The sequence below is a fragment of the Hyaena hyaena genome, unplaced genomic scaffold (genome assembly GCF_003009895.1).
Source record: "Hyaena hyaena isolate Hyena2069 unplaced genomic scaffold, ASM300989v1 scaffold_49, whole genome shotgun sequence".
Taxonomy (NCBI): Eukaryota; Metazoa; Chordata; class Mammalia; order Carnivora; family Hyaenidae; genus Hyaena; species Hyaena hyaena.
In genome coordinates this window covers 893288-907662 of record NW_024080681.1, presented here as the reverse complement: position 1 = coordinate 907662, position 14375 = coordinate 893288, and the positions used below count along the sequence as shown (strand labels likewise).

At 35.8% G+C, this 14375-nt stretch overlaps 1 protein-coding gene across 9 annotated transcripts in view; it reads right to left on the bottom strand.

Moving 5' to 3' along the window:
- The window catches only part of TCF12 (transcription factor 12), a 366706-nt gene that overhangs the window by 74781 nt on the left and 277550 nt on the right, over positions 1–14375 (bottom strand). For all 9 annotated transcript variants that reach the window (XM_039230611.1, XM_039230614.1, XM_039230612.1 and 6 more), the window contains 2 exons: positions 10682–10817; positions 6699–6751 (listed from right to left, as the gene is read on the bottom strand). In XM_039230611.1, coding sequence (XP_039086542.1) covers positions 6699–6751; positions 10682–10817 — 189 coding nt within the window. The remainder of the gene's footprint in view (positions 1–6698; positions 6752–10681; positions 10818–14375) is intronic.

The window sequence follows — 14375 nt, the reverse complement described above, 5'->3', positions numbered from 1 at the left end:
ACCTACAGTTGTTGGGTGCCCTCTAGGCTTGTCTGCCAAAGGAGCTAAGCTAATACATATTCCACTCAAGTTCAAGAACTGGAGGGCTCACTCATGAAGTTAAGCTGAAGCTGGTGCTGCGTGTAAATACTGTTGTTCCAGAAGCACTAGGATTCCTGCTAGTATTAAAGTCCTATAAAAAGCCCTATAATTATAATTTCTGTAATCACTCTGTTATTTTAGCTTCCTAGTGACTTGCATAGGACACTCCCTTTGAGAGTATTCTACTTGTTGCTCATCTTGCTTGCTATTTTCGTGGATAAACTGGAGAGAACAGTTTCTCTATGGTTCTAACCCTTGACCTTTTCCTAAGTGGCTCAGCTTGCTAGTAATCTTTTAGATGATAGTTTTCCAAGTTACTCATATTTACCATTTTATATTCCTGCATAAATATAGAAACTTGTATTTGTCCTCTCTTTCCTATTTAAAAAAATCTTCAATTTAGCCACCTTGGAGATTTTATACTCTGATCATCTCCATTTAATACTCTAATTTTATTTAGTATATACATGAAAATGCTAGATCATTGGTCATGTTTTAGTGGCCATTGTGGTTTGGGAATATGTGGATATCTGCAGTCATCTCAAAGTCTGCCTCTGAAATTTCATATTTACTACTAAAAATAACTCAAGATTAACATTAATTTCTAAAAAGCCATTTCTAACAACATAAAATCCCATAAACATTTTGGGAGAAAGAAGGCATAGTTTCCTGAACTACAGCCAATTATCAAATGAAAGGCAACAGAACTCAGCCTATCCACAGCAAAGTAAGAAAAAGTGGATTCTAAGCTGCTTTGATTTATCTCAGAATCCAAGTTCCTTATGGGGGTAAGAGTCAGCAAAAAAAAATTTTTTTTAATGCCTGCCTGGGGTGGTAAAATACACTTTGAGAGTTTAACTAAAGAGCAAAGAAATTATGTGATAAATGGTAATAGCTTTTGTGGGGAAAATATATACACACTCAAAAATAAAGGACACAGAACAGCATAGCATTTGATTAAGAAACAGACTGTGTCATCAGCCTATATAAGGGACTGTAAGCCAGTTATAGTCAAAATGAATAATGAATACATGCCATGTTAAAAAAGATATTAAAATATGATGTTCAAAAGATGTTTTTATATGCTACCGAACAGGAACAAAACTGTAGGAAGAATCTAGGTCTAAAAAATGACATTCGAATTTTTTCTGGTGATATAAATCTTGAAAGTGCTTCTCATTTCAGAATTCTGCATCTTCTGCAGTATATTAAAAAAAGGCTCTATGTCTGAAAATACTAACACTAAATTAAAAAATAAAGAATAAAGAACAAAGAAATTACATCTGAGAAGTGCTTCAGAGGGACATAAACATGTTAAACAAATGATAAAAATGGGATAGGTTTCTGATAATTCAGAAAACAAAAATAACTAGTATGAATTCTAGGTAGCAGAATTTGGTTTGTCATATTTTATTTCCTTTTGGAGGTTCCTTTTCTGAAAATAAATGCTTTCTAAACAACAAGAGCAGTTAAAATTTACCACTCATGTGTCAAGAATATACATTACAAATGCAAGTCTAGGAAACATAATATTTTTTATCTTTTAGTCTAACTTTTATCCTTCCTTATGTTTTTAAACCCTTACTTGCTTTTCAGCAAAATTTGGTAAAAATGAAATCCTAAAGTTCTTCAAATTTCAGGCTCTACTGGTAGGAACTAGAAAAAATAACCTTTATTGAGTGTCTATTATATGATAGACACATGTTAGGCATAGGATACCTACACACTAACATTTTAGACAGGCATTATCTCCTTTTTTACAAATAGAACCTACTGTTTTAGAAAACTTAAAAGCAAGTTCTCCAAGGTTTTAAAATAAAAAGCAGCCGAGGCCAGATAAAACCCATTATCTGCTGGACTGGAAAGTCTGCCCTTTTTTACATCATCCTTTCAGATGCTGATAGGTTCTTAAAAGAACAAAGCCAATTAAAAATAAATTTGACCAACAAAAACGTAATTGACAGAATAAACTATGGTTTGAATTGAATATACTGAACAGGATGTTTTATGAGTAAACCAAGATATGTAATATGTTTTAACATTCATAATAAACAGAAAATGTCTTTGATATTAAATTAGGTTGTAATCTTGGCTTCATGTGTGATCTTGGGCAAGTTACTTAATATCTGAGTCTCAATTTCCTCATTTTTAAGAAGAGTATATTTAGTTATCTTAAAGAGGTGTGTGTTGCAAAGATTAGAGATTACGATAATACGGATAATGGTTAACAGAGATTTTCATACATGTAAGTCCTGCACCTCTCTAACAGATGGACAGTGAGGCTGTAAGGGATGTTAACAAATACACTACAAATGTTTCGGGTTTTTTTCCAAAAATTACTAGGATAAAACCACAATTGCCCCCTATCACTATCCAGTTCTTCAAAATTTCCTTAAATATTGTATCTTAGTACAAATCTGACAGAGATAAAAAGAAAACAAGTGGTATACATATAGGAACAAAGTTGGGGGCTAGAGAAAGGGAGAGGAGGTTCAGGAGCCCTAAAAAAGGAGGAAAACACCCCACAAAGTCAAAGTCCCATGCCTTCTAAAAGTTTCCCAGAAAAACCTTAACAATTCAAATGCCACTTATTATTAATTGGCCAGGATACTTTAGGACTTTATCCAGGGTAGACTGCTATGACAGTTTATACCTTTTCATATCAGAACTGATTTTATACGTTCCCCAATCCTCCTCTGGAGTGGCAAAGTAGGTCTGCCATAGGAAAAGCACAAAAGTTGTATGTAGTGTGGAATCCAGTAATGCTGTACTTCTGGATGTGTCCTGAGCATGTGTTTATTTTTTCATGTCTATGCCTTTTACCTGTCCTTTCATTCTCCCTCTTCTCTAACAGAAGAATCGCTACTCATCTTTCCAAACACAGCTCAAATGTCAACTCCTGAGGTCATTAATAATTCCCAAGGCAGGGTTAATTCTACTCACCCTACGTTTCTAGAGTCTTTGGTATACCTGCCTATACCTATACCTGCCTCACTGCAATATAATTAATTCACTGAATGCTTGTTTCTCATGCTATATGGTATGTTCCCTGAAGGTAATGATAGTGTGTGTCTATGTTAGACTTTTCAATATCTAAGCAGCATTCCAATGTTATTGCTACAGGTTTACTTTGTCCACTATTTTAATCTATCTGGAAAAGCAAGTGGAAAATTCAATGTGCTTAAGGATATACATATTTTTTTTTATCAGTAGGAAGAAAACTATGCCCACTGTGCTTTTTGGTTATGTATTGGGCATATCAGTTTTAAATCATAAATACTTAGCATTTTTAGACCTGTAAGGAAGTTCAGATTTCCCACTTCAAATTTTCTAAGGACTAACCGGGTCATACAAACAATCACTAAATGAGCCAGCAGATTTGAGCAGATCAGTCTCTTAACCGTACTAATCATGCTGCTTTAATGTTGCCAGCACACACTTACTGGACCTTAATCCACAGACAGGAATTACCATTCAGTTGTCTCTGCAGAGCTGAGGTTTGTGCTTACGAAACCTAAATTTATATCATGGCTTACAAAAGGAAAAGGCTAATGCTCTTTGGTCAACTATATAGATTATTAATGTTTTGCATGTTAAATAAACCTGCCTCTGGTTTTCTGTAGCAGTATGAACAGTACAATATTATCCTAGCTCTTCTATTGTTTCTTTAGTAAAAGGATAACATGTATTTTCATGATGATTAAAGATATTTTGGATAAACAGCAAACTGTGAAATCTAAGATGTTACTGCCAAGTTTCTAGTTTGGTTTAGGAAGTATGATACTCAAATGATCATGAAATAAAATATACACAGTCCACTTTCATTTTTATACCTTTTTACAATTAAAATTGTTAAAGATCTATAAATTACATATATTTCAATAAAAGGATTCCAATAGAAAGCTGTGACTTTAAATTCTCATTTGCTTTATATACTGAAAAGGTAGAGGGTAACCATAAGTATTCCCAGAAGTTCATTATTTTGGGAATATTTATCAAAGTATCTTTAAAATTTTTTTTTAATGTTTATTTTTGAGAGAGAGAGAGAGAGAGAGGGAGAGAAAGAGCAGGGGAGGGCAGAGAGGGGGAAACACAGAATCTGAGGTGGACTCCAGGCTCTGAGCTGTCAGCACAGAGCCCAACGTGGAGCCTGAACTCAGAACCGTGAGGTCATGACCTGAGCCGAAGTTGGAGTATCTATTTCTAAAGTTAAAAAAATTTTCTTTAAAAAACTTAAGATTTCAACATAGTATTTAACATACTTTCAATGAATTAAAATGCATTTATTCTTTATATATCCTTAATGACATTCAATATGTTTAAAAACTATTTTCAGGGGCGCCTGGGTGGGTCAGTCGGTTGAGTGTCCGGCTTTGGCTCCAGTCATGATCTCACAGTTCATGGGTTCGAGCCCTGCGTCAGGCTCTATGTTGAAAGCTAGCTCAGAGCCTGGAGCCTGTTTCAGATTCTGTGTCTCCCTCTCTCTCTGACCCTCCCCTGCTCACATACTCTCTCTCTCAGAAATAAATAAAACATTACAAAAAATAACCTATTTTCATCATGGTTCTGAGTAGTGTATGTTTGATGCAGATGTTAAATATAAAATTGAAAACACTGAATTCTATTCTGTTCTGTACAAATACCTAGTAAATCCCAAGTAAGGTAGTTATTAACACAGTACACAAGTGGGCTTGGCTTATAAAATTTTCTAATGGTTCTCAAAGTAATTGAAGTTCAGAATTCAGTGGTTTTCCATTTCCCTGTGGCTGGGTCTGACACATGAAACAATACAGAGAATTACCTCCAAGTAGTGAATGCTTCTATAATTAGGAATGGAAAGAATACTGGTTTCCTCCAGTGTCTATTCTTTTTCCAGGATGTTCTATATTGCCCTTATTGTTTTCAATATGAAAAAACAATGAAAATACTGTTTCTTAAAATCAATGTCAGCCTGAGAAGAAATGAGAGAATTTTCCATTTTCAAACCTTGTATTTTTTTTCACCTGTGTAGTTCTAAGTATTAATATGTAATTTAACTTTTATTACTTTCATAGAATTATAGCAGTAAATAACAAGAAAATCGTACAGTTAACATGTTTTAGCAGTTCTGTCAGTTTTAAATATGATTTCTGTTAATCTAGCAGAAATCATCTGTTATACTGCTGAACCACCTACCCCTGCACAGCATACAACTGTTAAAATGTAAATTGCCCAACTATTTTTAGCTGTTATTGAAAAAAAATTCCTGTCTTCGGGAATAATGATTTGAGGCATTGTGTTCATTTTGTTTATCAAGCAGCTATTCAGCCTCTAGTGGGCCCAAGTGCTTATGCGAGCAAAAGCTTTTAAGAATGTCTGCAGCTGCAATCCAACCTTCCAGGTAGGCTGCAGGTTCAGAGCACAGCTGCCCTAGGCTGCATAAAACTCAGTCCATCTGGAACTGAGTTTCAAAGAGGATTTCAAATTTGAGTTTTCATGTATCATACGGAAGAGAAGGCAGGGGAAGAACACAGGAAAGAAGGAAGGCAAACAACCAAAAAGATGATATCTCTACTTCAGCCTTAATAAAAAATAAAGCTCAGACCCATGCTGCTCCTTCTAGATTACTACTTGCCAAGCCGGATATTCCATTCAGTGTATACTTCGATGAGCTGTGACTCATCCAGCAGCACCTGCGCCCATGTGTTAAGTACTGCCAAATAAAAGCCCAACATCCATTTACACAACAAAGAGATGTACCCTACAAGGCATGGGGCCTCAGTCCAAAAGCCCCATTCCCCATTTGTTCTAAGCAAAGGGAGAGAGGAAAAAAGATTTCCTTTCTCACACCAGGGATTTTTTAAATGTAGGTGGATTTATGATGTAGGTTCATTTACAAATACTTTACTCTTTAGAATAAAGTATATTTAATAGCACAAACACCCCTACAGTATTAGATTATCACCACCATTAACGATTGTTCACCAAACCTTTCCAACCTCCTTCATGAAAGCTCTTTATTCTCAAAGGATACATTTTTTGAGCAAAGAGGGATCAACAAACTAGTTGCTTGAAAGCTTTCCTGATGCTAGGCTGAAGTTAGGAAAGGCTTAATGAAGGCTTTAAAATCCACAAGGGCTTCACAATGAACATCTGACTTGGTGATTTATGCATATTAATAACTTCAGTCCTACTGAGGCAAGCTGAGCCGAACATGTCCTCCGAATCTTAATGTCTTTAGCTCCACTGGGATTATTACAAATGTAAATTTCTAAGATTCTCAGCTATTAATCTCTGTCTGTCCTCCTGTTCAGCAACATAATGACTAATTAAACATCAAAAGACCTGTACAGGAGATCTTCTTTGACAGCTACCGGCCTAGTCCTCTTCCCAAGAGGGGAATTCAAATGACAGGGACACAGAGTAACAGCATATGAGTAAGCTACAAATTACTGCAGAGAAATCTAAAAACCTAACATTAAATGTAGATTTATCTCAATCAATGATTCCGTTCAACAGTGAACAGTTACTATGTGAAGTGTGCCTGCTGACACCAATCGAATATATCCCTATAGCCAGCAAATACTGAATAGCTGAAATCAGTTGTTTACCACATAGTCAAAAAAATGGGTACTTACTGAAGAAGGCAAACCAGGAGGCACCTTTCTGACTTTCTTTGCTTGCAAAGGATCTGCATATGGAAAACAATGTATTTCATCAGCATTTATATTAGAAAACATCAGAATTCAGTTGAATAGAAAAGAGTTTTTCCCCTTCTAGCGCTTTTCTGGTCTTCCAATATTTAGGAGTAAGCAAGGGAATATAGGAATGAGGGCCTCATTCTTTCTAACTGGTTCTCAGGCAAAACAATTCTCCTAATGAAGTGATACATTCTGAAATACATATTCCCATAAGTTTAGGGGGATGAAAGCAAACAAAGTAAAACAAAAAACAAACAAACAAAGCAATAACCCTGTGTGAGGGAAGAGAATTAACATTTCTTAGGTACCCATTTATGTGCCAGGCTCCACACTAGACACGGTCATTTGCAGAGGGGCTCTTTAAAAGTACAACTGTTTAACAAATTTAGTGTCCACATCATATTAACAGTTAGGTTTAAAAACTTGATATTCAACAGTTATTAAAGTTAATGCTATGCTACAACTATGTTAAACATTTGAAATAAAATTTAATAAATAAAAAATTATGGTTGTCATTATGTCAGAGAAATGCTATATAAACTATTACATACAGGCACTGTCATATACAATGTCATCCAGGATTCTGTAAGAACATTTACTGTTAACAATGTATGGTTGGGGCACCTGGCTGGCTCAGTCAGTTAAGCCTCCGACTTTGGCTCAGGTCATGATCTTAGGGTTCGTGAGTTCGAGCCACGGGTCCAGCTCTGCAGCCAGGAGCATGCTTCAGATTCTGTATTTCCCTCTCTCTCTGCCCCACCCCCCCTTCACTGTTTGTCTCTCCTCCTCTCTCAAAAATAAATAAGCATTAAAAAAAAACCTCCACAAACAGTGTGTGGTTAAAACTGCAAATTAAGCACTGATTATTGTGTCATTTATCCTTGGCTGTTTATATATACTTCCAAAAAATAACTAGAGAAAGTATATTTCTTTATAAGACTTAAGTAATTTATTGACATAAATGAAAACATGAGTATTTTCACAGATAGCCAACCAGCCTCACTTGGTATTTCAATTTTACATATCTCTAAAACTTAACATTTAAAACTTGTCCATTTTATTTATTATTAAAAAAAGGTATTAAGTGCAGCTTTTCAATCTTACACAAATAATGGATGAAACTCAGGATTTTTCAGAAGTGTTCACTATTAAGAAGGCTAATGTAAAGTAAACTATTTTTGCAAACTGTAAAAATGAGAATTAAACAGGCAGATATTTTCCTGAGTCATAAATTATATGATATAATAAGACACATGGTTGTTTAAGAAAGAATGAAATTCATTTAAATTAGGGCTGGGACTCTTTATAGTGACTATGCCAGGAAGCTGCAAAGCTAAGAAAGCAACTGTATAAGCATGTGTAGCATGTGGAAAAATTTTATACAATAAAAAGGGGGGAAAAGCATTCATTATCATTTAAGTCCCTCCACCAAGAGGCAGCCTGTATTTCCTTAAAACAAAAGTGCCAAAGATAAACAACATCTGGCAAACTCTATATTTATAAAACTTAGAAGCAAATTTTTTCTTCTTTGTGAGGCTTTTCTAGAACCCAACTCTTTACAACTCATAAATACAGCATCCTTTGAGCAAAACTCATACTCTATGCCAAGAGAGTCAACTGAACTGCTCCTGTCAGTGTGGAGCTCTCATCAATGTATTTTGGATTAATTACTACTAAAAGATGTTGCTATTTAGTGTAGGACAGTTTTTTCCTCCAATGTGATAACAAATTAAAAAAAATATTTTTTTACCATTTATTTTTGAGAGAGAGAGAGAGAGAGAGAGAGAGAGAGGCAGGCAGAGAGACAGAAACACAGAATCCAAAGCAGGCTCCAGACTCCGAGCTATCAGCACAGAGACCAACGTGGGGCTCGAACCCACTGTGACCTCATGACCTGAGCCGAAGTCTGATGCTTAACTGACTGAGCCACCCAGGTGGCTCAGAAATTTTTCTTTCATATTTTTATCTCATTGTTGGCTGTCACTACACAATTACATATATAATGTCGCATTTAAAATCATGTTTGGGATTCATAGTTCACTTTTGAGGGGTTGCAAAGTATAACAGTTTGAGTAAGCTGGCTGGATTCAAATTTCAGCTGCATCATATAGCAGCTATGTAAACTTGGGCAAGTTACTTTTACTCTCTCTGAACTTGAGCTGCATAAGATGTAAAAAGGGGTAACACCTTTTAGAGTTATTGTAATAAAGATAATACATGAAAGATGTTCAGGGCAGTGTGTAACAGAGAGTGACAATACATTTTAGCTGTTATTATTAGTTTATATTAAATTCTATGGCAAAATGTTTATAAATTAGATAGCTAGATGCTGTTTTGCAAAATGCTGATTTTCTAAAGCATCTAAATAGCTTCAGAAGATGCTAAGATAGGTGTAGATGATCTCTGAAGTCCTTTCAACTCTGAGATTTTATGAGTAACTGCAATGCCAAGAAACAGTGAGTGGCTGAGTGAGAAATAACAATGAAGAATGGAATGATAATCCACTAAATGTTATTCACCTAGGAAATGAGTGGGCTTCTCTGGGTACCAAGCCTTGGCTGAGGTGCTTAAGTAACAGTATATTGGTCCATATTAGTGCTTTTTGTAATTGTATTTGCTCACATAGCATACTAAGAAGATATTTCTCTAGAGGGACACTTACACATCTAGACTTATATGAGTGTTCTTACCCTAACTCATTTGAGGAAATAAAGGTAATAAAGACAGAGGAAAGATGCTTTACAATTTATTATTTCTTCAGTAACAAACAATATACTGGTCTAAATCATCTGGGCTTACTTTATCAGTACATATATTAAATCACCCATAATGCTGAGAGGTAGGCACATTCTAGTCAGAGCTTTCTATTCTAAACATGACCATCTTTGCTATTGTATACCTTCAAGCATACTCTAGACCCATGGACTAGGGCTATTTTGGAAACCTCAAGGTTTGTCAGAAGGTAGATTTGTGAATTGGAAGCAGTCAACAAATATTTGTGGAATACATAACTATGGCATAATTTCTTTCAGTGAGCTGTATTTATTTCAAAAGCTGCCATATCTTTGATATAAACATCCTGTGCAACTTCGGGTTTCTTGTATAAAGGATTCCTTGGTAGGAATTACCAAAAATTCTAACATTTAAATACTGCTTGGATAAGGTGTCAGAGTATACCTGAGGCTTGCTGAAAAAGCAGCAACACAAAACAGACTGGCCTTGTTAGGCTATGTATAAAACATAAAAGAAGGAAGCTAAAGAAAATGAGGGTTCAAAATTTAATAGGTGCAGAGGTTCCTACTGAGGTGACGTTTTGGAGGGAGAGGGAGATGATGGCTTTGCAGCACTGTGAATGTACTAAGTATCATTGAGCTGTGAATTTTAATATGTTCGATTTTATCTCAATTATTTAAAAATTGGGGAGTAGAAGCAACTAATATGTAAAAAATACTGGACGTGGAGTCAGAAAAATCTTAATCTTATCCTGGGTAAACCACCTACTAATTATATGAAAGTGTCCTCCTGAGCCTCAGTTTATGTTAAATATACTGATTAGCAGATCTGTTATACTAATGAGATGAGAAAGTCTGTAAAACCACTTTGTAAACTGTTCAGCATTATATTAATCTTAGTCAAAAATAAGATGTTAATATTAGCACATAACATTTTTATTACAATAGGAAAAACTCATCTCATTTTCACTATTTAGTTCCTCTTATGATGACCAAAGCAGAGTATCACATTGACTGTTTATTAAATATCTAATAGATATATTATTTTATGCAAATAAGTTCTAATATCAATATGATGCCTAAGAAACCAAATTTCTTGTAAATAAAAGTGCAGCCAGAAGTAAAGACTAAGGGGGGAGAAAAAAAGAAACATCTGTTAAGACAGGGTGGGTTGTACAACACACTTACCGAGTGCTGCAGAGTCATGGAGTGGTCTTCTCCTGGAACTTGTGGCAGAGAACGAGTAGTACGGCGCCCCCGGTTTCCCTGAAGAAGACAGCTGTGCTGGGCTTCCAAGCCCCATGTCTTGTCTCAGGAGACTAGACTATAAAACAAAGCCAAGGAAAGAAGTTATCTTCCCACTGATACCAAGTCAAATAGGAAAATGTCATCACTTCTGAGTTATTCAGAGGAGGCGAGTGCCTTCAACAATGCCTTGAAGTAGACACATCTAATAAATATTTGAACTCTGGTTTATTAGAACGTTGTTTAAACCTACATTTTCTCGGGGTGCCTGGGTGGCTCAGTCAGGTAAGTGTCCAACTTCAGCTCAGGTCATGATCTCATGGTTTGTGAGTCTGATCCCTGCGTCCTGCTCTGTGCCGACAACTCCAAGCCTGCTTTGGATTCTGCCTCCCTCTCTCTTTCTCTGCCCTTCCCCCGCTCTCTCTCTCAAAAATAAACATTAAAAAAATAAACCAACATGTTCTCTCTTTCCTCATCCTCATGTTACCTAATTTCTAGTAATTATGGAGATCTAAACAATCTTAAGGCTGAAACACACTTTAGTTACTATGTTTCACCCTTTAATCATCAAGAATACTTCTGGAAAATGACCACTAAGTCTTTGCTTAAATGCTTTCATGACCATACAAGGCAGTCAATTCTGTTCTTTTTCCTTTTTTTTCCTTAGTATAGTTTTCATTGTTTGAAGACTGCCAATATTTTCAAGACAAGCCATTCCTGTTTTCTTCAACTGTGTCTCATGACACGGGGGTTTGAATGTAATCTTCATCATCTCTGACATAAGACCTCTGGATTTATTTTCAGTTTGTCAAAGTGTCTTGTAAAATGGAATGGACGACAATGCCCCAGATGTGGCCTGATTAGTGCGGAGTCATTTTCAACACTACACTTAAACAACCCATTTGTGCTAGCTCATATTAAGAGGTTTAGCTCATATTAAGAGGTTAGGAGTGATCACATGCTGCTGTTATTCGTTATTGCATATGTTGCTATTAAGTCTTGTCCTTCCAATGGTTACCTTTTTCAGTTGTGTTTTTTCATTCCAAGTACAACAGTTAACATTTACCTGATAAAATTAATCTTGTTATATTTTATCATTTCTATCTGTTTTAGATTGTGAGTCTGTTAACCAATGCATTTGCTAGGCTTTTTAGTAATGGGGCATAAAAATGGGACTAAAAGAAGACATCAGGACGGGACAAGGCTGAGATCCCAAAGGTATGTTACAATGATATGAAACTTTGTCAAGTGCTTCACTGAAACCCAGAGATTCAGCAGCCCTGACCTACTAAACCAGTGACCCTATCATAAAGCAAATGAAGTTAACTTGGCAGAATTTGGTTTCACGTTTTCTGGTAGCTGAGGGAAAAAGACTTCAACTGGAAAAGGTGCTAGATACAGTTGAGAGGATGCTTTCATGTGAAAAGGTCTATGTTTCCTCTGATACTTATACTGCCCCCCTACCCCTTATTTAATACCTGCCGACACCATACTATTAGTACCTGTCCTTTTAGTCACAGAATATCAGAAAGGCACTAAGAAATAAACCTCAGCTCTGGTCAGAAAGAAATAGAACTTCGTAACAGAAGTCATAGTAGACCAGTTCCTGCCTCCATTCTAATAATCAAGAAAAACTCTCTTTATCATATTATTTAATAATTTTAAATAATTTTTATGTTTCAGATAAAAAAAGGCTCAAATTCACATAACATAAAGTTAACCACTGCAAAGTTTCCAACTCATGATATCTGATATATTCATAATGTGACCATCACCATCTAGTTCCAGAACATTTTTATCACCTCCAAAGGAAACCCTGTACCCATTAAACAGTTACTTACACTCCTCCCTTCCTCTAGCCTCTGCAATCACTAATTTCTGTCTCTATGAATTTACCTATTTTGAGTATTTCATATAATTGCAATCATATATGACCATTTGTGTCTGGCTTCTCTCACTCTGCATGGTTTTGAAGTGCATCCATGTCGTGGTTTGTATCAGTATTTCATTCCTTTGTAGGGCTGAATAATATTCCATTGTATAGATATACCATAATTTGTTTATCCATTCATTCACTGATGGGACATTTTGGTTGTTTCTTGCTTTGGATTAGTGTGAATAGTGTTACTATGAACACTTCTGTATGGGCATTTGTTTGAATACTTGTTTTCAATTCTTTTGGGTAATACTTAGGAGTGGAATTGCTGAGTCATATGGCAATTCCATCCTTAACTCTTTGAGGAACGGTCAAACGGTTTTCCACAATGGCTGTGCTATTTTACATTCCCACCAGCAATGTATGAGGATTGTAATTACATCCTTATCAACATTTATTACTAGTTTTTAATTTTCTTTTGAATTGTAGCTATTCTTGTGTGTATGTACTCGTATCTTACTGTGGTTTTTAATTAGCATTTCCCCAATGATTAAAGATGTTGAGTATCTTTTCAGGGACTTGATAGCCTTTTGTATTGTCTTACTTAGAAAAGTATCGATTCAAGTCCTTTGACCATTTTTAAATTGGGTTGTGTTTCTACTGTTATACTGTAAGAGTTCTTATACACTGGGGCACCTGGGTGGCTTAGTTAAGCAAGCAACTCATGATTTTGGCTCAGATCATGATCTCACAATTCATGAGATCGAGTCCCCTGTTGCAGTCTGTGCTGACTGCAGAACCAGCTTGAGATTCTCTTTCTCCCTCCCCTGTTCATGCACATGCGTGCTTTGCTCTCAAAAAATAAGCATTAAAAGAAATGAGTTCTTATACATTATGTTTTGAATTCTAGACATTTACCAGACATATGATTTGCATGCCCCATTTTGGAGGCTGTCTTTTTACTTTTTAATGTCTGAATTTTAAATTTTATGAAGTCTAATTTATCTTATTTTTTCTTCTGTCATGCTTTTGATGTCATATCTAAGAATCTGTCAAAGTCAAGGAAATGAAGATTCAGCCCTCTTTTTTCTTCTAAGAGTATATAGTTTTAGCTCATACCTAGATCACTGATCCACTTTGAATTAATTTTTATATATGGTAGAAGGTAGAGGTCCAACTTCATTCTTTTGAATGTGGATATCCAGTTGTGTTAGTACCATTTGTTGAAAAGAACAGTATTTCCTCATTCAGTGGTCTTGGCATCCTTTGTTGAAAATCAATTGCTTACAGATATTTGCGTTTATTTCTGGACTCTCATTTCTATCCCATTTGTCTGGGTATGTCCACATTATGCCAGTTCCATACTGTAGCTTTGTATTAAGTTTTGAAAATGAAATGTGTGTGTCCTCTAACTTTATTCTTCTTTTTCATTACTGTTTTCTCTATTTGGGGTTCTTTGAAATTACACAGAAAATCTCAAGATCAACTTCTCCGTTTCTTTTTTTTTAAATTTTTTTATTGTTTTTGTATTTATTTCTGAGAGAGAGAGCATGAGCAAGGGAGGGTCAGAGCGAGAGGGAGATACAGAATCTGAAGCAGGCTACAGGCTCTGAACTAGCTGTCAGCACAGAGCCCGATGTGGGGCTTGAAGCCACAAACTGGGAGATCGTGGCCTGAGCCGAAGTCGGACGCTTAAACGAATGAGCCACCCAGGCGCTCCTCAACTTCTCCATTTCTGCAAAAAGATGCCACCAGGATTGT